At 41.7% G+C, this 24003-nt stretch overlaps 2 protein-coding genes across 4 annotated transcripts in view; one reads left to right on the top strand and one right to left on the bottom strand.

Annotated features, from left to right (window-relative positions):
* Positions 1–12520, top strand: part of DNAJC5B (DnaJ heat shock protein family (Hsp40) member C5 beta) — a gene marked incomplete at its 3' end in the record, with an annotated part of 47105 nt that extends 34585 nt beyond the window's left edge. The window contains exons 3-4 of the mRNA XM_082601374.1: positions 221–380; positions 12426–12520. Coding sequence (XP_082457500.1) covers positions 221–380; positions 12426–12520 — 255 coding nt within the window. The remainder of the gene's footprint in view (positions 1–220; positions 381–12425) is intronic.
* A 9998-nt stretch (positions 12521–22518) lies between these two features.
* LOC309792091 (protein ILRUN-like) lies at positions 22519–23630 on the bottom strand (the record flags this gene model as incomplete). Of its 3 annotated transcripts, none has more annotated exons than XM_082601369.1 (2): positions 23181–23630; positions 22519–23009 (listed from the first exon to the last, which is right to left on the bottom strand). In XM_082601369.1, the coding sequence occupies exons 1-2, from the start codon at positions 23509–23511 to the stop codon at positions 22657–22659; spliced, it is 684 nt and encodes a 227-aa protein (XP_082457495.1). In that variant the 5' UTR covers positions 23512–23630. The 3 variants fall into 3 exon arrangements, with proteins under 3 accessions (XP_082457495.1, XP_082457494.1, XP_082457496.1); XM_082601370.1 differs by having other exon boundaries at positions 22657–22692; positions 22909–23630; XM_082601368.1 differs by having other exon boundaries at positions 22519–23630.
* Positions 23631–24003: the final 373 nt, after the last annotated feature.

The raw sequence follows: 24003 nt of genomic DNA, 5'->3' as shown, positions 1-24003 counted from the left end.
GTGGCTGCACGTCACTTGTTCCTGGCTTAACTTGTTCGGTAAAACTTTATGAGGAATTTGTTTCCAAGGCAACTAAAGATAGTCCTGCATGGACTAAGGATGAGGGTGAGTATGTGGTCTCTGGGGTGAAGTGTGCCACCTTCGGGTCTCTGGAGGTACATGGGCACACGCTTGATTTCGGGGTCTCCTACACCCACCACCCCTCGCCCGTCTCCCCTAGACTTTGTTCGTCATCATCGGCCTCTTGACCGGCTGCTATCTCTGCTGCTGCTGTCTCTGCTGCTGTGGACGCTGCCGGCCTAAACCATCGATGCCAGAAGAGGACTGCTATGTGTCCCCAGAGGGTCTTGAGGAGCAGATCAAGACTGACACAGAAAAAGGTACAGCAAGATGAGAACAGAGTAGGGGGTGTGTCTTCATAGGCCTGGCCAGGCAGCAGGCCCCATGGCGACAGCTATCACTAAAGTGAGAGAGATACAACCACCAAATGGGGGGAATGCCACAGACCTTCGCCTTTGGTACCTCTTTTGGAGAGGATGAAAGGACAGGTACCTTTACCAGCCACAGAGAAGAGCAGAACCTGACACTGTCAGAAAGAAGGCATGAAACATGCTGATCACAAAGCAAAGCTAGTACAATTCACAGTCGCATTACAAAAGAGTGAGCTGTGGGTTCAGGGAGGTTTGGGTGACAGTGCCCAGGGGTAGGAGAACCAAGGCAGAAATTTCTCCCAGGAGAAGCATTTCAGCCTGTTGCTTTAGGATCTCTATTCAGAGAGAAGGGAATGGACATCAAGAGAAGTCAACACCCCTTGACTTTTCTTCTTTCTGATTACTTGATCATGAGTTTTGGGTAAAACTGGGGGACGGTAGTCTTTCTTCCCCAGAAATGCAGCTTCCTTCCAAAACCACACATTCAGAGCTAGCCTCAAACCAGCATCAAGAATACTGTCCGATATAAACGGGACTGTTTGCTTTCTTAAACCACCTGCACATGTCTATCAGTGTGTAGGCATGGCCGTGATAGATTACATGATTCTTCAAGTTCACTAGACCCAGCGATGATAAAGAAAAAATGTAAAGAAAGACAACAATCTCACAGAATTCTCATCATCAGGAATACTTCATATTCTCTGGGAAATGCCTTTGTTTAAACAAACTGGAGTCAAACCTGCCAGCATCCTTTCTGTCCTGCAGCCATGATCCTCCTGTCATTTTCTCCTGCAGAATGCGTCATTATTCTGGATACTAGACTTTATCGCTAAGTCACAAAGAAGCCTGGACAGCCAAATAAACAGTTCAGACAGTGACCCGCTGCTGTCAGAACTGCGGAAATCAGGCATGGTGCACTTCTGTGTACTGTACGCTGATTCCTTTGATCACAGTGAAGCAGAAATTCCATGACATCAGACAGAGGAGAGACTGTTTAAAGGCTTCCAGATACTTTCAAATTCCCTATCAAATGTGATGCTAAGTAATATCCAGTTATTACCCACCCTGAGTCCAGCTTAAAGAAAGGAGTCTTCCATCATGTGAATTGTACTTAGTCTCGGACCACTTTAGGATTGGGAGATCAGAGAGGAGAGAAGGGATTTTCCTGCAAGCTGTGATTCCTTTCCATGGGGACCACTGGGTGGCCAGTCTGGCAAACAGGGGGTCTGTTCCTCACCATTTTTTATTACTGCCCCTGGAGCCAAATTGTAGGCCCGTGGTGAAATATAATTACAACTTTCTTTTGCTTCATCTGGGATATAAAATGACAAATCTTCTAACAGGGCATACACACCGAAAAGAGCAAGCAAGCTGTATTACTCGTAAATGGGTTAAACAGAGATACACACGTATAAACTCTTCTTCAGGGAAGAGCCAGTGACTTCGGCATAAGTTGCTTAAGAATGACGAGCCCAGTGCATTAATCTCATCTGCTCTTTTGAGGGAGATAAACTGTTATTAGATCATGTCAGGGGTCGCTGGGCCCATTGTTCACAGGGTCTCCCATAATATCCATCAACCCAGTCCAGTCACTGACAGAGGACAGGAACGGGCAGTTCGATAGGAGAGGACTGTCATCGTCAGCCGCTGTGTCAAGCTTATATTAACTTTTCCTTTATAGTGCGGGAACCAAAACTGGGTGAACTGAACCTAGATACCTCAAATCCAGTGTTCCACACTTTTCTGAAAAGCCTCAAAGTCTTTCCTTTTTAAATTAGATAAAAGCTCCACCAGGGCATTTCAGCAGACCTTCTTTGCAGAAGATTTCTTTTCTGGAACAGAAATTCATACTCAGTGCCAAATTCCACCCAGATTTCCTTCCTGCAGAGTTGTTGGTGATAAATCTACGTGCCGCTCACTGTTCTCAGTTCTGACACCCCAGAGCTACCGATTCCATTGCAGAGGTCAGATTCCAGACTTAGTAAGTCACGAACCCATTTGACTGTGTTACTGTTAGTCTTAACCAAAAGGGAAAGCTCTATCCTATTCCTAAATATCTGAAAGCTCCTGTGCAGAGTTAATCAAGGTTTTCAAGGGCCAGAAACTTACACAATTTGGACAGCCCTTTTAGAGAAAAAGAATATAAAATTACAAATACAAAATTAGATCTGAAAGTGAATACTTATTTATAATGAAAAAAAGAAATTACCAAAAATTGCAAAGCTTAAAAACGGATAAATATCTTAAATATCATAAAATTTGAAAAATAGCAATAGTTTAATTAACTGCCTGACACACCTTTATAATACTTTCCCCCTATGCTTTCTGGGTGCATATTCTTTGATTGCCTCTTCATTTAATAATAATTTCATTAATATCATTTCCTTAGGGAGAATAGAAAAATAATTGTCCTTCCTCTAGCATGTTTCTTCAAAATTTGTTTTTTATTATTGGTAGATTAGAAAAGTTTCAGTTTTACAACTCATTATTGATAATGCTGTCTAACTTTTTAGGGATTGTAGTCAGATTTAAGAAAACTCCTATCTAGTTTATTTCATATATGAGATGTACATTTGGAAGAATTTTTCCACAGACCAATTCTGACTACACATTTTAAACCTTGTTGCCCCTCCATCACCCAATACTTCCAGGATCAGAGCCCACTGGACACATTCATAATGTGTGACACCACGTCTGGCATGGATCTTCATGTCCCCTGAGCAATTAAATTGGGATACTGAGCTATAGGAGTTATCTCTAAACATTGTTGTGCCAGTATGGCTAGCAATAATTATACACAGAGTTGCTGCAAGCCACAGAAACACAGTTTCTGTTCAAGAGTAGTGGTACAGGGTGGGGTTTGCTGGTAGAGAGGAGAGATTTGCTTGGGTTATTGTGTCTCTTTCAAGTATGTGAAAGAGTGTAATCTAACTTCTACCCTTAAGAAATAAAGGAGGGAAGTTCAAAACAGTGGCATCGTCAATATTCCCTGGAAATTTTAGAACTTGTAAACGGATTCCCGTCTCTTTCTCAGAATAAAAATATAATCCCAGTGGCATTCTAGGAACACAGGGGAACTCTATTATTCTTATGAATCAATTAGGAGCAAATAGAAGAGAGAGAGTGTCTTGGGGGGTTGTCCATACCCCCTTTCTTGTCTTGGAAAATTTGAAGCTTGAAAGATAAAGGTGATGGATACCAGGTTATTTCCCTTCCTTTCAAATGTTCACAAATTAGAAGTTCCACTTTGTGAAATTTTGAGTGTTATATTTAAAACAAGCTCATTTAGACCTTATACTCCTCTGTTAGATAAAGGCCACAATGCAGTCAGAATTCTACCAGTCAAGAGGGCTTTACAGACCATCTTGAGATAGAACACCATTCCCTGGGACCCTGTGTGTGTGCGTGTGTGTGTGTGTGTGTGTGTGTGTGTGAGAGAGAGAGAGAGAGAGAGAGAGAGAGAGAGAAAGAGAGGAAGGAAGGAAGGAAAAGAAAGGGAAAAATGAAGAAAAAAAGAAAAGGAAGGAAGAAGGTATAGAAATGAGCATAAATGGAAACCTGTTATCTCTAAATACGCTGGCAAAGCAAACCAAAAATACAAGAGATAAGTTCAATTTTTTTCCAAGCTGCAAGCAGTGGACTGAAAACTCCCAGTTAAACTCAAAAATTTTCTTGCAGAGTCATGATTTCCCCACTTTTTTGAAGGAGAGGAAATAAAGTGTTTAAGGGAGAAGATTTTATAGTGGGTTGACCTTGGATCTAAAAATGTGAGATTCAGAGCACAGAAAAATCTGTTGACTGCTTAACTGTTCTTGCTACTCACCTGGATGAAACCCAAATAAATTCACAGCCACTGATCTGAAGAGGCCATATGGCTTGTAATTAGACTCGCTCTCAGCCAAGATATTGAGACATTTATTACATTTGCTGTTCAGCATTCATCACACTTTATTGCCCAGGAAAAGGGCACCAAAGAAGAGATTAAATGCATCCTTCCTCTTCTCACCAATCCCACTCAATCTCCTTCCTATCCCCTTCCCCCCAGTCAAAAGGAACTGATTTCTAAAAATAATTCAGGGAAAATAATTCTTGCAACTAGTCCAAAGCCCTTTGCTGCTTCTTTATATGAAAATAACAAGTAAGCACCATCAAGGCCCTGGGCCGGGAGAGTAGGACAAGTGAGTCAGCTCACCCCCACACATTATGTGCCACTACCTTTAGGTTCTTTGCTTGCTGTTCCCTATTTAGAGGTAACTGTTATCCTAAATCATCTGTAATCATTTTCCTTTTTAAAATTTCTGTTTTATTGAGATATTTAGTTGACATACAGCACTGTATAAGTCTAAAGTGTACAGCATAATGACTTGCCTTACATATATTGTGAAATGATCACAATAAGTTTAGTTAATATCTATCATCTCATATAGACACACAGAAAAAGAAAAAAAAATGTTCTTTTCCTTGTGATGAGAAGTTTTAGGATCTACTCTGTTAGCAACTTTCAAATATGCCACAGAGCAGTGTTAACTTTAGTCATCGTATTGTATATTACAACCCCAGTATTTATTTGTCTTAGAACTGGAAGTTTGTACCTTTTAACCACATTCATCCAATTCCTTGTCCCCTCACCCTCTGCCTCTGGTAACCACAAATCTGATCTCTTTTTCTATGAGTTTGGGTTGTATTTGTTTTTTTATTTTTTTATTTTAATTTTTTTAAATTTTTATATATATATATTTTTTGCGGTACACGGGCCTCCCACTGTTGCGGCCTCTCCCGTCATGGAGCACAGGCTCCGGACGCGCAGGCTCAGCGGCCATGGCTCACGGGCCCAGCTGCTCTGCAGCATGTGGGATCTTCCTGGACCGGGGCATGAACCCGTGTCCCCTGCATCGGCAGGTGGACTCTCAACCACTGCACCACCAGGGAAGCCCTGTTTTTGTTTTTTTAGATTCATATATAAGTGAGATCATACAGTATTTGTCTTTCTCTATTTGACTTACTTCATTTAGCATAATGCACTCAAAATCCATCCATGTTGTCACAAATAGCAGGATTTCCCTCTTTTTTATGGCTGAACACTAGTCCATTGTATATATACACCACATTTTCTTTATCCACTCATCCAGCAGTGAACACTTAGGTTGTTTCCACCTACATCTTGGCTATCATAATGTAATCATTTTCTTACTATTCTTTTTAGTATTACAACTATATATATTTATGTTCCTAATCAAGTTTATTGCTCGGTTTTACATTTCTGAACTTTAAATCAATGAGCTTATACTCAACAATTATCCTTCAACTTTTTTTTCACTCAACATCATATTTCTGAACTTCATACATACTGTGATTGTCTTTCATTCATTTTTCACTGTTGTATAATATTCTTCTACAAGAATATCCCATAAAATTTATTTATCCATTCTACTGCTAGTGGATATTTGGGTATCCAAATCCACTTTTTTGCCATTACAAACAGGGCTAGTACAAATATTCTTGTTATGAATGTCTCCTGGTGCATGAGTGCTAGAGTTTTCTAGGTATTGGGTTGGCCAAAAAGTTTGTTCGGCTTTAAGTAAAAATAAAAGACACATTTTTCATTTTCACCAAGAACTTTATTGAACAATGTATTCATTAACTGAATGAACTTTTTGACCAACCCAATATATACACAAGAGTGGAATACCTTAGTCAAAAGGTATGCATATCTACAAGTTATTAGATAACACCAAGTTGTTCTACAAAGTTGCTGCACTAATTTCCATTAGCTAATGAGAGTTCCTACTGCTTCACATCCTTGCCCTCACTAGACTATAAATGTGTGTCAGTCTGGTGGATGGGAAATGGTATACCATTGTGGTTTTAATTTTTTTCTCCTTGAATCCTTTCAGAATCTTACTGGTTGTTTGGGTTTCTCTTTGTTTGAAATGCCTATTCAAGTCTTTTGCAGGTTTTTATTATATCATTTGCTTTTTTCTTACTGACTCTTTTTTGGGGCGTGGGTATTGACTCTGTTGATCATGTTTGTTTAAAATGTATTTTCCCAGTTTGTGACCTGGTGTTTCACTCTTAATGGTGTCTTTTGATAAGCCAAAGTTCTTGATTTTAATGTAGTCAAAATGTCAATCTTTGCCTTTATGCTCAGTGATTTCTGTGTTTTGATTAAGAAATCTTTCCCTATCCCAAGGATATAAAGGTGTTCTCCTATATGGTCTTCTCAAAGTTTTATAGTTTTGCTACTCATGTTTACGTGTTTAATAACCTGGAATTGATTTCTGCAAGTGGTATGATGTAGGGTTCCAACTTCATTTTTTTCCATATAGAAAACAAATTGTCCCAGCACACTGATTTCTAGTCTTGGTTTTGATATACATTAAGTTTTAACAGATATATGGAACAGTTTCTGGGCTTTCTGTTCTGGTCCGTTGGTCAGTTTGTCTATCTATGTGCAACACCAGGCCCATTTATAATAATTCATAACACTGCTCAGGCAACTCTTCCTAATTTGTTCTTCAGGACACTCTCACATATCCTTGGCCTTTTGCTTTTCTATATAAATTTTAGAATAAGCTTTGTTAAGTCCTGTACCAAAATTTCTTTAAACAAAATATTTGGGATCTTGATTAGAATTGCAGTGACTGTAGATAAATTAGGAAGAATTGACATCTTTAAAGAATGTGAGTCCTCTAATATGTGACATGGTATACCTCTCCATTTATTTAGGTTTTCTTCATTGCCTTTCAATAAAGATATCTCTTTTATATCTTTGGTTGCATTTATTCTTAATACTTTATCCACTTTCATACAATTATAAATAAATTATTATATATTAGTTGTTGACTTGTTTTTTAGTATATAGAAATGTACTTTTTTTAACATTGATTTCGAATCCAAGAAATTAGCTAAATTCTCTATTTCTAATTATCTGTAAATTCTTTAGGGTTTCTACATACCTATCTATATCATTTGTGAACAGTGATAGTTTTGATTCTTCCTTCCCTTCCCTTATCATTTTTTTAGCCTTTTCCTTGCCTTTCTGTGTTTGTTGAGACTGCCAGTAAAATGTTGAAGAGAAGATGCTTGCAAGATTGCATAATGACTGTGAAGTTTGCTGTAGGCTTTTGATCAGGTTAAGAAAGTTGTCTTCTATTACTATTTCATTAGAATACATTTTTCTTCACCAATTGAGATGGTAATGATTTTTCTCCTTTAAATTGTTCACGTGGGGCCTCCCTGGTGGCGCAGTGGTTGAGAGTCCGCCTGCCGATGCAGGGGATGCGGGTTCGTGCCCCGGTCTGGGAGGATCCCATATGCCGCGGAGCGGCTGGGCCCGTGAGCCATGGCTGCTGAGCCTGCGCGTCCGGAGCCTGTGCTCCGCAACGGGAGAGGCCACAACAGTGAGAGGCCCGCATACCACAAAAAAAAAAAAAAAAAAAAAAAAAAAAAAAAAAAATTGTTCACGTGAAGAACTATATGAATTGTTTCCCAACGTTAAAACAATCTTGAATCCCAGAGATAAACCCAAAGCAGTCATAATGCATTAAATATTTTATTTTTTAATGAAATGTGTTTGTTAATATTTTGTTTTAGATGTTTGCATCTATGTTAATGAGTGAGACTGGCCTATCATTCTCCCATCTCAAACTTTCCTTATGGGTTCTATATCAAGATTATGCCTCATAAAATAAATTAGGAGTGTTCCTTTTTAACTCTTGAAGTTTGTGTATTACTGGATTTATTTCTTTCTACTGGACTGTGTAGACCTTTCTGGGCTAATGTGTTTTTATACAAATTTTAAATTATTGATTCAATATATTTAATGTTTATAGGCCATTTAGGTTTCCTTTCTTCTTTATTAAAACCATTAGCTCTTCAAAATTTCCTCTTGTTACCTTTTACACATCTATAGTATCTGCATTTTGTTCTTTTTTTTTTTTTTTTGCGGTACTTGGGCCTCTCACTGTTGTGGCCTCTCCCGCTGTATCTGCATTTTTGTCCCATTTTTCATTCCTTATATTGGTTATTTCTGCTTTCCTTTTTTAGCCATTCTCACCAGATATTTGAAAATTTTATTCTTCTCAAATAAATATTGTCAGTTTTATTGATTCTCCTGTACATTCTCTCTACTTAATTTCTATTTTTTATTATTTCTCTTAATTTGTTAATTTTCTAACTTAATTTTTATACTTCTTAATTTTCAGTCCTTCTTCTTTTCTGATATTAAGCTATTAAGGCTATAAATGTTTCTGTAAGTACCAGTTTGGCTTTACATACACACATGTACATATATGTTCTTATAATCTAAGTTTGAAACATTTTCTTATTTCCATTATGATTTTTTCTTTAATCTATAAGTTAGGTCTATATATGTCTTAATTTGTAAACCTGTGGGGTCTTTTATCATTCTTTATTATTGTTTGTGTCTAACTGAACTGCATTATTATCAGAAAATGTGGACAGCATGAAACAATATTTTGAAATGTCTTGAGGCTTGCTTATAGCCTAGAACTTAATTGATTTTACATATGTTCCACATTGCTTCAGAACAGTACATTTTGCATTTGTTAGGTTCACTGTTCCATGTATGACTATTAAATAAAGCTAATTTGTTGTATGTATTAGTTTGCTAGGGCTGCTGTAACAAAGTACCACAGACTGGGTGATTTGAAAAACAGAAATGTATTCTCTGGCAATTCTGGAGGCTAGAAACCGAAGATCAAGGTGTCACAGGATTGGTTTCCTTAAGGCCGGTCTTCTTGGCATGTAGATGGTCATTTTCATCTTTTGTCTTCACAAGGCCTTCCCTCTATGTATGACTGTGTCCTAAGTACACAAGTCATACTGGACTAAGGCCCACTCTGAGGACCTCATTTTAACATAATTACCTCTTTAAAGACCTCGTCTCCAAATATGGTCACATTCTGAGGGACTGGGGATTAGAACTTCAACATATGAACGGGGTGGGGGGCAGGGACACAATTCAGTTCACAACATTACACTTTTCAAATCCTTTATATCCTTTAAAATTTTTTTGCTTGCTTTATCCATCAGTTACTGAGAGAAGCATTCAAGTCTTCCACCGTGCTGATGGATTTTTCTATTTCTCTATAAAGTTCTGTCAATTTTTGCTTCCTATATTTTGAGGCTATATTATTAGCATATATAAGTTTAGAATTTTTATGGCTACTTGGTTCATTGAATATTTTATTATTATGTAGTTACCCTCTAGCTCTAGCAATGCTTTTTGTCTCATGCTTTGTTTTTAAAATACAGTTATATTAGCTTTCTTTTCATCAGTGTTTGTGTAGTAAATATGTTTCCATCCTTTTATTCTCCATGTTTTTTTGTCTGTATGTTTGTTGATGTGTCCTTTGTAGACAGCATATTCAGTCTGGCCATGTTTTTTCTTTTAAATAGAGCCCGTTTGTATTTTTTATAACTAATGATGTATGTTTTCTTCTGTGAACTTACTCTTTGTGAGAGACAGTATGGCACAGTCTTTTAGAAAACAGATTCTGAGAAATACTGCCCAGGTTTTAATACTAGCTCTGTTCCTTACTACCTGTGTAATGCAGGCTAGTTACTGAAAACATTCTGTCCCTCAGTTTATCTGTAAAACAGCTATCATAATTACCCTACCTTGTAGTGCTATTATTGAGTTAATATACATAAAGCACTGAGAACAGTGCTAGACACATAATAAGTACTATATACATGCTTTCTGTTAATAGTTTATTATTATAATTATCACTTTAAGTTGGCATATTTTTTCTGTTTCTATTTTCTTTTCTTTTTTTCTTTCTTCTGTACTAATAGAATTTTTTTTTCACATTCCATTTCTTTCTCTCCTCCAGTTTGGAAAGTATATTCTCTGTTCTATTTGTTTAGGGCTGCCTTAAAAATTTATCAAGCATACTTAAGTTACCAAAGTTGAAAGTTAATTCTTATCTTTACCCTCTCCTGAACAATACAAGAACTTTATAACTCTTTAATTCGGATCATCTCCTTCCTGATTTACATACTATTGTCATAATTTTATCTCAATTTTAAGTCTCATAAATTATTATTGCCTTATATAATAAATAATTGTTTAGTTTTACTTACATATCTACTAATCATTTCTATATACAGCACAAATTTTTCCATATGATAACACTTCTTTCTGTCTGAATTATAACTTTTATTTTATTTATTTATTTTTTTTTGCGGTACGTGGGCCTCTCACCGTTGTGGCCCCTCCCACCGCGGAGCACAGGCTCCGGACGCACAGGCTCAGCGGCCATGGCTCACGGGCCCAGCCACTCCGCAGCATGTGGGATCCTCCCGGACCGGGTCACGAACCCGTGTCCCCTGCATCGGCAGGCGGACCCTCAACCACTGCGCCACCAGGGAAGCTCTGAATTATAACTTTTAAATTAGGTCTGCTGGTGGCACAACTTCTGTGTTTATTGTCTGAAAATACCTGTAAATCATGCTTAAAAAAATAAATGTAGCAATAAGAGGGTTTATCAACAAATTTAGGTTGATATCTTCTTATAGTATATTGTAAATATAATTTCATAGTTTTCTGGCTTCTGTATCTGCTATTGGAAAGTGAGATTGCTTTAAAAACCATTATCCTTAGTGTTCTTCAATATCACTAAGATGTTTAAATATGAATTTCTCTTTAATTTATCCTAGTTGGTTCTTGAATCTGTGGATTGGTGTCTTTTATCAATTCCAGGAAATTCTTAGCCATTAAATCATCAAATATTACCTCTACTCTTCTTTTCTTTTCATTTCTTTACAAAAGTCTTATTAAATATAAGTCAGAATATCACTCTATTCTTCATGTCCTTTAGCCTCTTTCTTATTTTATATCTTTGTTTCCCTGTGTCGCATTCTGATTAATCTCCTCAAATCTGTCTTCTATTCCATTAATTCTCTCTTTAGCTGTTAAGCCCATTCATCAAGTTTTAAAAATTTCAGATGTGTTAATGTCTAAAAGAGATTTTTTATTATTGTTCATTTCAAAATCCATTTGATCATTTGAAAAACAAATCTAATTTTCTTATTCTGTGTCTGGTAAGTGCAGAATTTGAAGTCTTTCTGGGTCTGACTGGCTTTCTGTTGTTTCTACTGGCTCTCACTCAGTGTGCATTGTTCCTATGTGTAATGTTCCCCCTCCCCCCATCTCTCTCCCTCTCTCTCTATTTCTCCCTATCTCTCCCATCTCTCTGTTTTTTACTATGAGTTTATGTTTCTTGCAATTCGTGGGGGATTCTTTGAGGCCTGGGTTGAAGGTTGGGGCCATTCACTTCTGCTCTGTGCTTTTGCACTGGACCATTTTAAACTAAATTATCAGCCTGAGGTTTCTTAGAACACACAGGTATTGTAAACTTGACCTGCCAAATTGTGTGCTCATTAGCTTGCTAACAGACATTTTTAAGGGAGCTCTTCATTTCCTCATCAAAACTCAAGACTAGCAAATTTCCTTGCAGATTTAAGGGTATGGTGATTTAGATAGCACATAACCATTTGGGGTACTAACTTTATGTGGAGAGCTTCCTATTAGACTCTTCACCTAAGCAAACTCTGGGTTTTGACCTCTCTCCCAACCAGAGCCATATATGCAATTGTCCACTGCACGATTCTGGAGGTATTTTTCATATAGATATACACTGTAGTCTATATGACATGGGTGGCAGCCCTGTCCTCATCCCCACAAAATGGTGAAAACTAAAGCTCAAGTTTATCAGCTTTAGAAATTGCCTCAAAGTGAAATCTGGGCTTAGTGCTTTGGTTTTATAATTCTGTAACTAATAGAACTTAAATGAAGAATAAAGACAGTGTATCCTCCCTTTTGAAGTCCTTTAAAGGGTAGGATCCTTAGTATCTTAGGAATTGAATTGATTTGCTAATCATCATTTCAACAAAAATATCTACCACTTGCCCCATTAAATGAAATGTAACATAAGAGGGTGTTTACTGGTTTTCTTTGTTTATTTTTAGATATGGACTTTCCAGTTGTCCTCCAGCCTACAAACGCAAATGAGAAAACACAGCTAATCAGAGAAGGATCTCGAAGTTATTGTACAGACTCTTAATATTGAGCCCATTGGGGGTCCACAGTACCTCCTCTTGGTTCAGTCATGTCTCCAGGTGGTCTTGATGGGGGAGGGTAGGGGACATGAAATGCTGTGAACTTTTCCACATTTGTATTTTATTTTTAGGTTAAGGAAAGATGATTGCTACATAGTTTTCTCAGTATGCAGATTCACTCTTTGAGTAGAACTCCTAATGGAAACACATATTCCATTTTAATGAATAAAGGCCTGAAGAGTTGTTTTATGCTCCTTGCATGAGGTAAGACAGTGGCATTGGACAGGCTTATGAGCCTGCCCTTTATGTGAGCCAGATCTCATTCCTTATAGACTAAAGTAGTATTTCAAAACCAAAGCCACTTTTCATCTATTTAACTAAATGTAGTATTCATATCTGCCTTTAAATATCATCAGCAAAACATACATGTGAATTTAGGAGGAATTTTTTGTGTGTGTGGAGATTTTTCCTGTCATATTCAATATGGCTATAGAAATATTTCAAAGGCAGGAAGAAATTATTAGGTAAAGACAAATTGTATTATTTTAAAGTATATTTTTGAAAGATTACAAATTGTCACTTACTGAAAACTGACAAATAAAACCAGGAAGGAAGAAGTTTTGTGTGTACTTGTAGATTGGCATAGAAACAAAAACAAAAACGAAACTTCAGCCTGGTTAAATGTTATAAATGATCCAGAAAGTCATTCTGGGCCCAAACCAGCCCCAAACAATGTGTTTAACAATTTTAAGTTAAAATAATTTTTGTCCAACAGGCTTAGATTAGCCAGACTAAGAAAAAGACACAGATGAAGTAAAGGACAGAATTCTAAATTCTACAGCCTAAATTTAAATTTAACGGCATATCACACCCCATTTTCAGTGGGATTAATAACACTGACCAGAAAATGGTCTGCTCTGTGCACGTTGAACATTTATGCTCAGAGGTCATCTCTTCATTTACTTGTTTGATCCTTATACTCATCATGTGGTAGAAACCATGTGCTATTTCTAAAATAGTAAGCAGCAAGTGTTTGTTTTTTTCCAGGTCTTCCTTAGTTCTTTATGTAATATTGCATTTTTCAAGATCTTGTTATGTTTTTATGTAACACTGCATGAAATGCCGTTTCCTTTTTTCTTTGTTTCTTATTCTGCCTCACCACCAAATTACAATTAAAGTTAAATATACATTGTAAGTGGGAATTGGTGTTATAGCTGATAGTTCTGACATAACTAAAACTCTGCTCTAACTCTTGAGTTACTGGAATTTTTTTTAAAATCGACATAATTAAGTAGAAAGAGCCCTGGTTTGAAAATTAAGAACCTGGTTCTAATCTAAGTGCTCACAAACTAGCCCTGTGACCAAGTGAGATGAGAATAATATGGCTAATCTCTCTGACTCTGTTTTCATATCTTCTCTGTTCATATTCCTAATTGCTGCAAGACCAGGTGAAATAGTTAAAGTGAAAGAACTCTGAAAAGTTAAGTATTTAACAAGTATAAGACGGTTTCACATGAGTTTGTATATGTTGATACACATAGACAAACGTAATGTGACTTCTTATGTATATAAACTCTCTCATCCAACAAGACCCATGAAAATACCCAATACTAACAGTGCCAGTGACCAGTAAGTGCTCAGAACTCTACTCAACAATTGAATGCTACTTTCCATTTGAAGGGAACAATGAGATAAACAGCCCCATCTGGGGATAATTTGAACCACGACATTTCCTTCCTGAGGACTCTAAGCCAAACATCAGTCCTGTTTTTGAACAGAAACTTACAAGTCACAAAGCTCATCTTCTCTTTCCCTCCCAGACCTCTTTTTTCTTTCTCACACGGAATTTTTTACTTCCACTCCCAGCTTTCCCAGAGAGCTGGTACAAGAGTGGTTGCGATGAGAATAGGGCAGGAATTATAATCAGAATCAGATGGTGGAATTCCTGGAGGCATTCTGGCCAATGTTTCCCACATAGAGCTAGTTTCTAGTTACCACGGTTGTGGCAAATGCATGCACATGGATGTCTCTGAGTGAGGGAATGAATTCTACAGAATGCCCCTTAGCTACATAGAAACAAGGATCAACTCTCCATCTGAGGGGCCACGTAAGCATCTTGTGGAGTTGCCATCTGGAATCACCTGCTATTATTCTGAATCCACAAGCATCTTAGCAAAGAAGCATCGAGGAAAGAAAGGACATGCTGACCATGATCCTCAGCAATGGCTGCCTGGCTCCGGTTCATGCAGGGTTAAATAAACTGCCACTTCAGTGGCTCACTACCTAATCCTGGTCTCCAGGCTACCAGAGAAGGGGATTTCATATAAGGTTTCATAGGTCAACCATTTATTTATCTTTTTGCTGTCTTACATCAGAACATAAAAATATATATGCATTTTTATTTACCAAAACACACACATTTTATTTCTTTGAGCATAAGTGACATTCTATTTCTACATTTCAAATGGTATGTAGACTAAAACACATTTGACATGGCCTGGTCTGGAAATACACTTACCTGGCAATGCACTGGCTGATCTTCTGACCTATAGAAAGGGTTCCAATTAAGGCTACCTGATCTCTGTGACAGGCACAATAATGGTCCCCCAAGATGTGCACATCCTAATTCTCAGGCCTTTCATGGCAAAACCGATTTTATGGATGGGATTATTAATGACCTTAAGATAGGGAGATTATACTGGATTATCCAAGTGGGCCCAATCTAATCACTCTGGTCCTTACAAATGGAGAGCCTTTCCTGACTATGGAGAGAGAGAGGCGACTACAGAAGAATGGTAAGAGAGATGCAATTGACGATCAGAGAATGACTAGAGATATGCTTTACAGATGGAAGGTGTGCAGGCAGCCTCCGAGAGCTGGAAAACTCAAGGAAATGGATTCTCCTCTAGAGCCTCCAGAAGGAAACACAGCCTAGCAAAACATTGATTTCAGCCCACTGACACCCGTGTTAAACTTCTGACCTCCAGAACTGTATGAGTTTAACACTGAATCAGCGCTCCTCACTTGTTTCTTCCTTGTCCTTCAGACTCCTTATTCTATATTCCTCTTTTGTTTCACTCCCTCATCCTGTCTCTTTAATTTTATTTTCTGCTTTGTCCCTTCTCTTCCATTTCTCAACACTCCGTCTCCTTCCCTGTCCTCCTCCTCCCACTTCCACCTTCTTTATATTTGACCTTCGTTTCTCTGTTTTAGTTTCCTAATCTCTCTGCTCACCACTGTCAACTCTCTGCTTTCACATTTACTGGAATTTTTAGATAAACTGAACTTCTGGCAATCTACCCCAACTGGTGCAGGGTGCCGCAGGGAGAGACAGGAAATAGCCTGGGTAACAGGATGTTAGTAAAGGAATGTCTTCCCGCCTCCAACTTCAAGCACCAATAATCATAATGCTAATAGGCAAAGTGGGAACAAAAGTATTTTTCATTCAGTTCTCCGAGTATATTGACAAATAGAAATCGTTTGTAGAGACCAAATTATGTGAGTGAATGGCAAGGTAATTGATTAGCCATTAATTCTGGTTTGTCCTTAGTACTTTAGGAATCTCACTGGAAGGAATGAGTGCTCTCTTGATTTATCTTTAAAAGGTCACTCCCTTGCCGCCCTAGCCTCAGAGGTTAAAAACAAAGGTAGTCAGACACATGGAAAACAACCACCTATGTATGCTTTTGTTTGGGCTGTTGGAAAGGTGCGTGCTGGGAACTCCCTGGTGGTCCAGTGGTTAGGACTCCACGCTCTTATGCCCAGGTTCAATCCCTGGTCGAGGAACTAAGACCCCACAAGCCACGTGGCGCGGCCAGAAAAAAAAGAAAGAAAAAAAAATGTGTGCTGAAATTTTAGGAAGAGAAGTACCCCCATCATGAGGGGCCTCTAGACTAAAGACAGGTTGGAGAGTTTTGGGGGAAGTTCCCAGAGTAGCCCAGACTTGTGTCCCCACAGGGGAGAGACTCTGGTGAGATAGCACTTGGATGCCTGGGTGACAAAATTAAGTCAGGACTTGGTAGACATTAAGATTCCTGGGCCCACATGGCCCCTCAAAGTAACCACACAGGGTTGGACCCTGAGACCTCAGGAGCAACCAGGCTGGAGCAAGATGAGGGGCTCAAAACCTACTTAGGGGACAAAGACATAAACCCTTGCAGACCCCTTATAATCTGAGGAAGGGGAAGGACTCTCAAAACCCGGCTGAAGTGAAATTTCTTGCTATCCTGTTCAACTGCAGCTCTAAGCCAAAGTTTAATTTAGAACACGCCATCAAGAGACTTCCCCCGGATCTCTTCCCAAATGTCATTCTTTGCAGGCTTTCTAGACCACCCTGCCTAGGACTGTTAACACCCTCCACCTCACGCTTCCTATTTTCCTTCTCTGCTTTTTCTCCTTAGTACCTTTTTATCTTTCTCCCGCACCACAAGGCCTAGGATTTTTGTCTGTTTTGTGCCCTGAACTCCCATTGCTTAAAAGAGTGCCTGACACATGGTAGACAGTTGGGGCATATTAGTTAAATGAGTAAGTTTTTAACCTGTGTCATAGAATAAAGAAATTCCTACCTGCTAGAAATTGCAGCAGCTGCTAGAATCCTTAGTGTTTAGGGAGGCTTAGCATATTAATAGCAAAATTAATTAATTCAATTAATAGAAACATTAATACATTAGCTTGGCACCCAATCAAACCTCTGGCTCAATTTCAGAGTTAGCTTTTGTTTAAATTTCAGCAGCCAGCCATCCCTTTCTCCTCAATGACAAGAAGGCGAACGTCCACTTCCAGGCAACAGTCCTTCTCCAAGCAGAGAAAGACCTTTATTCAAGAAACACAAGTCCTCCTCTCCCAAACCCCTCTTCTTCCAGCCTGCAGCCCTCCTAAGCACCTAAGTAACAGTCATCTTCATATTATTCCTGAGCAGGTCTAGACCACAAAGGGCCAGAAATTTAGATTCCGCCACGTATAACCAGTTTCTGTAAAACAAAGTCATGTCCAAATTGTAGGTAGCTCAAGTGAGCAGTGATTTCCGGAACTACATCTTAGAGTCAGCATGTACATCTGTGCTTTGCACAGTGCTAAAAATGAAGAGACTAATAAATACCTGTTGATTAATTCTCACAACATATACCACTTCTGAGAAAAGTCTTGCTCCAAAAGGGGACTTAAACATGCTCGGTGCCAAAATGTGACACAATTTTCCGGAATTTTCATGCTATTTCCGGGGCTGTCCCCAAGAAGCAAAACTAAATTCCCAGAATCATATCAGCAGTTACAGGACAGCGGTTAACACATTCTGCTCACAGCTGGGCTGCCAACTGAGCTTGCTCATAGCTGAAAATCTGATTATCAGCTTCTCCAATGCCTGAGAACCCCCAGGCACATCCCTATTCCCAGGGCCAGGAAGAAGGATCTTACCTGGGAGGGTTTTTTCTTCTTACTTCTGAGTAATCTGCTCTGGTACCCAAATATCTCCACTCCTGAGATGTCCAGATTCATCTCCTCTCAAAGTTTCATCTACGACACACTTTCTTTTCTGGTGAAGAATAATTGGGGGAAACTTTTTAGTACAGATATTCACTTTGGGAATGAAATTCCAAAATTTTCTTTAATATTTTTAGAATGATCTATTCGGGCATGTATACACATTAACTATTTACTAAACTGATATTTTCAGAATTATTATAATTGCAAAAAGCAATATTTTAAAGCTAACCTAGATTAGCTTTATAAAAGTAAAAAATGAAAGCCACCAAGCAATGAAAAGTATTGCCTATATACTGATTAACTTATTAGCATAACAATTTTCTACAAAATGCCTTCATTTCAAAAGTTTATTGTATTCAGCATGGAATTTATTTTTTTAAATCAATGTATAGCATACTAGGAAATTTAATTTTCAGCTACCAAAACCTGAAAGATACATGTTATTCTGAATAAGAGGGTAAAGTTTTAATAGATTTTAAAATGATTCACTTCCCTGCTTATCTCCTGCTTTTCTTAGTTCTCTCTCTTACCTCTTCTCAGCACATCCCATCCTCCAAGCTAAAGGATTTGAAAGGAGGTGGAAAGTGCTGGGTTTTAGGATCACAGGTGCATTTGTATTCGAAAGAACATGATTCATTTCTTCATAAATTAAAAATCTGCTGAACGAACAATAATAACCAACAGTCACCGTGCTCAGGACCTGACACTGTCCTAAGAGCTTTATATTAGCTTTATATATTTAATATTTACATATTCACTTAATGCTCACAACAACCTGTGGGACAAGTACTATCAGCATTATTATTCCCCATTTTTCAGACGAACTAAAACAGAAAGGTGAAGTGACTTGCCCATGATCACCCAGTTAGTGAGGGCTAGAGCAGGCGGGTCCTCAAGTCCATGATATTAACAGCTGCACTATATTGCCTGTCCACAATGATCTTATATTTCCAACTACATTTGTCCTTCTTGAAAACGAACCTTCTACGCCTCCCTGCACAGATCCTTCCCAGGGTTCTTTTATTTTCAAAAGAACTGTCACACCTGTCACTCCTTTCATTATCTACCTTTCTCTTCAACTGCCCTTTGCCGCTTAAGAAGATTCCTCTAGGGAATGGCCCTTACTTAATTCCCAGTGACTTCCTCAAGTAAATCCTCGAAGACTCAAAATCCTCAAATTCCTCAAGAGCAAATTCCTGAAGGCTTCCTCTGTGCCCTCCTCCTTCCCCTGCTACCTGCAGCACCTGCTTTCCTGGGAAGCCCGTGTGCCTTTCGTAGGGCTACCTGCCACTTCTCTTGCCTGACCAGTAACTGCAACGTTAATCAAGTGAGTGAGAAGTTGGATTTTTTTTTCTTCAGGGTTTTTTTAGTCTGTGTTAATCATACAAATATTCACGTATACAGTCAGGAGAAACTGCCTTATCTTCGTCGCCTCCCAGGCACCAGGAGGCCCCACCACAAACAGCCAGCCAGCTTGCTTGCTGCACACCACTGTCCAGACGGAGAGGGCAGCTGCTCCAGCAGTCACCCAAGGAGACAGAGAAAAGGCGAGGCGGGGTGGGGCGGGGAGTCGGCTTGCAGTGCTGGGCCCTGGCAACGCCACCACCCTCTCCTGCTGGGGCTCACACTGAATCTGGGGAGGGGTTTATCCTTATGCTCACTTCCCACCTGGGCCACCCTTGGGCCACACCAGCTGTCTTGGTGAGGTTCTCTCCTGGCTGGAAGTGCCTTTGATGGACGTCAGGTAACAGCCAGTCCTTGCGGGGGGAAGAGAAGGCTGTTTCTTGTAGAAAAATGCTCCCAATTCAACTGTCCCCATGGCAAAAAAGAAGAAAAGCAGGCACGCGTGCACACACATCCACACACACCTCTCTCCATGCAGACAGACAGGTTCCTCCCAAGCCTGAGCCGCTCTGCCTCCCCCGCTGGCCTCAGGTCCTTAAGGATGCTGCCTGCCTCACCTCGCGGGTGCCAGACGCTGGTGGTCCTGCCCAGAGGCAGCCTGCCACTTGGTAAAGGGTCCAAGAGGAACAGACTACTGGGGCTGAGGGTAGCCTCTGCTGGCCCACTAGGCAGTGGGAAAGAGGGGCTCTGAGGGACTTGCTCAGAGCCCAAACCAGCGAGCAGAGGCAGGACGAGTGGTGCTAAGGGCCGCCAGGCCCTGGGAGGACCACGGACTCCTTCCGCCCCGACTCCGCGGCCTGCGCTCGCTCTGGCCTCTGCAAGGAGCGCACCGCTCCAAAGATGTGCACAGAAAGGGTTTGTTCTTGGGAGGGAAGCCAACGTGCTTGGGACAATTACCTTGCCAGGTGAGATGCCTAAAAGCAAGGGGAGGCGCAGAATCCTTGTGGCAGGCCCAGACCCACTGACGTCACCTGTGAAGCCACTGCTGCATAACGGTGGGCAGCCCCCTGGGAAAAGGGGAAGGGGCACCTAGTGTGGGGGAGATGAGGAAGCCTGGAGACCGGCAGGTGTAAAGCCTCCCATGATCCTGCAGGGGCAGCTGGAGATGTGATGCTTTGAGGGCTATCCAGTGAGCAGAACGGCTGGGCATGTGTGGGCTCCAGGGCGGCGGTGTCCCCGGAGCTTGGCAGCAACAGTGGCACCAGTCTGGGCCCAATAGGGCCCTCAAACAAAAAGCTATCGTGAGCCCCTGGCTTGGACCTGTGGTGGCCTGGGCACCTGGCAGGGACTCCCCTCTGCTCTGCTGGGAATGGGGTGCTCTGTGTGTGCATAGAAAGTAGGTGCTCCAGCGTGAGCTCTGGTCCGGCCCCAGCCCCAGCGGTACTGCCCTTGCAGCAGGCAGGCTCCACCCTCCCCCGGGGCTTCTCCAGTGGACCAATGTTTACGCCCCCTTTTATTTGGGGGGAGGTGGGGAGGCAAAGAATGGTGGGGAGAAGGTAGGGAGAATTTCATACAAGCTTTTCTCTCACAGTCAAGCTTGAAAAAAATAACCGTCTCGGAAGAGGACGAGGAGGAACAAACAACAGGCGTTTTCCTAACTCAGACACCCAGACAGAGCCAGACAGGCAGGCAGACTCTCAGCCACACCCAGGCTACGTGACCCCTTGCGGCCAGTCATCGAGCTGGACTCCCTGTTGTCTCACAGCCCCCAGGGGATGGGGGTGTGACCACAGGCAGGTGACCCAGCAACGGCACCCTAGATCCATATCCCCGGCTACCAAACGAACCAAGACTCGAGGGGAGGAGGGGGTGAGAAGAGACGAGGGACTCTGCATACTCCTGTATCTTTGGCAGACAGCTGTTCTGGCCTGGTTTGAGCTTCCCGTGGAGATATCCACATGTTAACCTGCTCGGATCGCACAGGATGCCAGTGGGGCCACCTGTCCCAGGGAGCAGCCAGCCAATCAACCTGTGCTCCGGCTGGGCTGTGCCTTGCCCGCCACCTCCCAATAGCTAAGCATCCTGCTCAGGGAGGGGGTCCTTTCATTCCCAGCAAAATGTGGTCTCCAAGATCACGCAGTCAGTAAGTGTGGCCCTTCCCCACGGCAAATTCCCCATCTGGGGCTCCATTTTCATACCTTAACAGCTCAGCCTCCACTAACAGGCTGCGAAAACACCACAAAGGACAACTGGAGGGAAACACAGGGAAGGGAGTTGTGTGACAACAGAGAAGCGGGGGACACCTTCACATTCGCCTGCTGCACCCTCGCTGGTGAGCTGCACCAACACCCGTGTGTGTGTGCATGCAGCACACACATATACACAGCACAGAGGCACCGTTCCCAGAGCGAATGGGGAGCCGCTGTATACCAAGAATCCAGAAGAGCAGTTAAGTGTGATGGCGCTTCTCTCCGCCAAGAGAAACATGGAAGGAAAGCAATTTGAATTGTTACAAGTGAGTGCAGGAGGTCACCTCTCGGCCTCACAAACTCCCACGTCACCTGAGATCTGTCCTCCAGGCTTCCTCTGCTGGCCACACAGGGAAGCTTGGTCTTCAGAGAGGTTCTGATGCTAACAAGCCACAGGGTTGACGAGTACAAATGTCAAAGGTGTAAATCAACAGAAGATTAAACAGAAAAGAAGAGGAAAAGCGTGATAACCCATGGGCTGATGCCATTAAAAACAAATGGGGTCAGAGTCTTGTGCAATCAGGTGGCACGGCAGGTGTCCTCCCATAGCACCTACCCACAGAGTCCCCAAGCAGGCCGTGCCAGCTTTGAACCTCAATTGCTTCCAGAGCAAGCAGCTATTCTATACACAGAATGTTATCCCTTATCTAAAAAAATAAAAGTGGGGAAAGAGGGGAAACAATTAACATGTGCTCAAACCTACAACCTGTCTGTAGGCAAAATAATTTTTGTTTAAAAAGATGGCCATTTTCCCCCATTTTAAACATTTTTTTCCTTCCCGAGCGCCCTAATGACTTGTTAGACTGACGCCTAATAAACAAAACCCAAAGTGGCTGCGTGGATTTCTTCTTGGTAGCCTTAACACCACTCCCACCACTCAGCATTCACACACACACACGCTGAGTTTACTCAAAACTAGTCTTTCTGATTCTTCCTCTTCTTCCAGGATGGGGGTCAGAGCCACGGGTCCCTGCAATGTGGTCTGCAATCCAGAGGAACCCCTTGCCCTCCCCTCCCAGAGTCAAGCCTTGTGTCTTTCGTTAATTTTTCTTCTTGGTGACACCCGTTTAAGACTGACTGAAGGGGTAAGGCCCGTGGAGCCCCTTACTGTAAGTCGCTACTGGTAAGTTGTTTGCGTGACTGCTGGGGGGCAGATTTACAGAGCTCTGGCAGAGTCTACTCTCATCCTGCGCGGTTTGGTCAGGCGCGGGAGCCCATGTGTTTTTGCTGATGGAGTCGAACCCGGAACCCCCAGCATCTTTTGTTTTCACCTGTCGGTGCTTTGGGGGAGAGGCAAACGGGGTGAAGTTTCCTTCTACCTTGCGATGTGGCTGTGTGTGGAACTCCGTCTCAAAAGATGACAGCTGCTGTGCTCCTAAAAGTCCACCCGCCTCCACACTGAGAATGACCCAGATGACATCTCCATAGTAGAGTCCTGTAGCAGTGCACATCCGCCACGGTCCCTGATCCATTCCGGCTCTGCTGGGGCTGCACATCTGGACGCTGACATCTGCAATCTCCTGGGGCTTTAGCAATCTCACCAACTCCATGTTCACACGTCCAAGCTGGTCTCCCCTGACATACTGAGGACAATCCCCTGGAGGCCAGGCCTCTGCCCCAGAATTTTGGATCCGCCATGTTTTTATATATTGAGCATAAGGGGATAGCGACTCCCGTTCTCCTATGGTGACATCTTCAACAAAGGACACAGATGGCACACTGATGTTTGGGCTCTCAAAGTCATAATAGGCGCCAATTGCTCCTTGTAGGTTCCAGCTGGTCATGCCCAGGAAGAAGGCGCAGCCGGCCAGCATGAGCTGGAAGCCGAGCAACCGCTGGAACTCGGAGATGAGCACGTCCTTGTCGGCGGTGCCCAGGCAGCTGAACTTCTGCATCAGCCCAGGGTCCGGGCCCACGTCCATGCCGTCCGTGGCTGGGGCCGGACACTCGCTTCCCCGCCTCCTCACAACTGGGCCGCTACCGCGCCGCCGGGCCCGGGAACCGAGAGGGGGGCCAGACCCTGCTCCTCCGGGGTAGGCCCCAGGCCTCTCACCGCCCGTAGGGATAAACTCACTCGGCCACGGGCTCACTCTCGCACTGGCCCCCACCCCCCAGCGCCGACACCCCGCCGGGCCACCTCTCACTTCTCCCCTGCCTCCGCCTCAAGGTGGATTTTTTTTTTTTAATTTAAAAAGTGATTCTAGAGTAGTCGGTATTGGTAAACAGCTGTGACTTTTAAATTTCTGATAAAGTTCCTGCCACAATTTTCTAGGATGTGTAGATAGTGTTAAGAAAACTTAATATGTTTTTTAAATAACAAACAAACATATGTATGGTGCTTACTATGTGCCAGACCCTATTCTTAGCGTAGTGCTTAATATAGATTGACGCATTTAATCCTCACAGCAACCCTA

Source organism: Mesoplodon mirus (assembly GCF_964341445.2).
Source record: "Mesoplodon mirus genome assembly, chromosome: 16".
NCBI classification, from domain to species: Eukaryota; Metazoa; Chordata; class Mammalia; order Artiodactyla; family Ziphiidae; genus Mesoplodon; species Mesoplodon mirus.
Note: the sequence above shows the minus strand (reverse complement) of the source record. Positions and strands in the feature narration are given on the sequence as shown.